The 1,883-nt window shown below is 38.3% G+C and overlaps 1 protein-coding gene across 3 annotated transcripts in view; it reads left to right on the top strand.

Moving 5' to 3' along the window:
* Positions 1–531: 531 nt before the first annotated feature.
* Positions 532–1,883, top strand: part of ccdc166 (coiled-coil domain containing 166) — a 4,909-nt gene continuing 3,557 nt past the window's right edge. The window contains exons 1-4 of one of the 3 annotated variants that reach the window (XM_030338239.1): positions 532–800; positions 1,016–1,122; positions 1,230–1,283; positions 1,424–1,478. In XM_030338239.1, coding sequence (XP_030194099.1) covers positions 1,016–1,122; positions 1,230–1,283; positions 1,424–1,478 — 216 coding nt within the window. In that variant the 5' untranslated portion in view covers positions 532–800. The other 2 variants (XM_030338240.1, XM_030338238.1) reach the window with 2 other exon arrangements.

Raw genomic sequence — 1,883 nt, 5'->3', positions numbered from 1 at the left:
GTCGAGGCTGCGCAGGCGCACCCGCGTCCCACGCTTGCTCTGATGTCCACATGCAAAGGTGCGTGTGGAAGACGCACTGGAGAAATGAGGGGTTGTTATCTCGGGTTTTATCGGTTATCAAACCCTGAAGTTAGACTTGTGTCACTAGTAGGCCTACAGTGATGTAGGACTGCAGCAAAATGAATGCAATGTACGTTATTATGTGGTAGCATGGCATCTCGACATCCAAATTATACCGGTTCTATAAATATTATTACTTTATATATTTTGCCATTATATAACTATTGAATACATTTACATTCCTTAGAATAATTGTCAGCAAGAGAGTACGATAGGCTATATATATACACCAGTGACTGTTATTATATGGAGTATTTTTTTTTTTATAGTTTATTATATATATAGTTTTCTTAAATAGACTGCCGTAAAGATTTGATTGAAGACCATGTATTGAGAAGTTGAGGACTGCATCCAGGGGTCAGAGAGTTCATTGTGATTCTACAAATAGTGCGCCGTAATTACGCCCGTAGACGCGCAGAGCAAATGAAAGGCGGCTGAAAAAACCGATTAGATTCAACCGAGCGTGAACTAATAGGAGGTAGTAAGCTGCAGTGGAAATAATACATCTCATCACGTCAATATATGCATCCATTGCACATATTGATGATATAGACGAAGAATATCTAGTGATTTACCTTAACATAATCTATCGTAAACAACACAGTACTTCCGCGGTGGGAGTTGAGTTGTTTAGCGTTCTCTTGGCAACACCTCTGTTCAGTCTGAGGTCATCAACGACGGTGAGCTATGGGTCTTATTTTGTATTAAATCTGTACTATTATTATTACCATTACAACGGCTAGGTGTTTTTGTCCAGCGTACATTCACGTGTGGTGTGGTTGTGTATTTTCATGTAACATGCACTGATTTGAAAGCGCAGCAGCAGTCAGCAAAACTGCATAGCCCGTAGTTTAGTTTAACAGTGTGTGCGCATGTGTGTATGAATATGTACCAGATGGCCCCTAAGAAAAAGAAATCTGGAAAAAAGTCGGCCCCTAAAAAGGTTGGAGAGGGAAAGAACGCTGAACAAGACCGTGCCAGAGAAGCTCTGCTGCATATCGAGTAAGCCATCTGTCTATGATGAATATAATGTTATATTATCCGTTGTGTGTCCATTGTATTTTCCTTTGCTGAAGCAACATTTTTCAGTTTTTGTGTATCACCTACAGGTATGAAAAACTGAGGGATATGTGGAACAACTTGAAGAACCGAAAAGAATGGCTGTATCCTTCATTATTCAACGGATCCATAGTGTACCACAGTGTATATTAATAACTATTTACATCATAGATTGCTTTGGAATTCTGGGAAATTATTTGATTCAACATGCGTACATAAGTGATAACTTATCCTTAATTTCCAGGATTTGTGAAAATCAGTCTTTACAAAGAGAAGTGGATCAGACTCGTCTGGAGAGCGTCAGTAACATTTACACACTGAAGACTTAGTTACACTCTGAAGACTTAGTTACACACTGAAGACTAAGTTACACTCTGAAGACTTAGTTACACAACACAATAAGACTTGGTTACACACTGAAGACTTAGTTACACACTGAAGACTAAGTAACTTACTTAGGTCTAAGTTACACACTGAGGCTAATTTAAATTATGAATACTAAGTTACACACTGAAGACTAACTAACACACTGAAGACTTAGTTACACACTGAAGACTTAGTTACACACTGAAGACTTAGTTACACACTGAAGACTTAGTTACACAATGAAGACTAAGGAACTTACTTAGGTCTTAGTTACACACTGAATACTAAGTTACACAATGAAGACTTAGTTACACACTGAATACTAAGTTACACACTGA

This window comes from Gadus morhua, chromosome 17 (genome assembly GCF_902167405.1).
Source record: "Gadus morhua chromosome 17, gadMor3.0, whole genome shotgun sequence".
NCBI lineage: Eukaryota > Metazoa > Chordata > Actinopteri > Gadiformes > Gadidae > Gadus > Gadus morhua.
The sequence above is the reverse complement of the archived record's forward strand: the minus strand, read 5'-3'. Positions and strand labels throughout refer to the sequence as shown.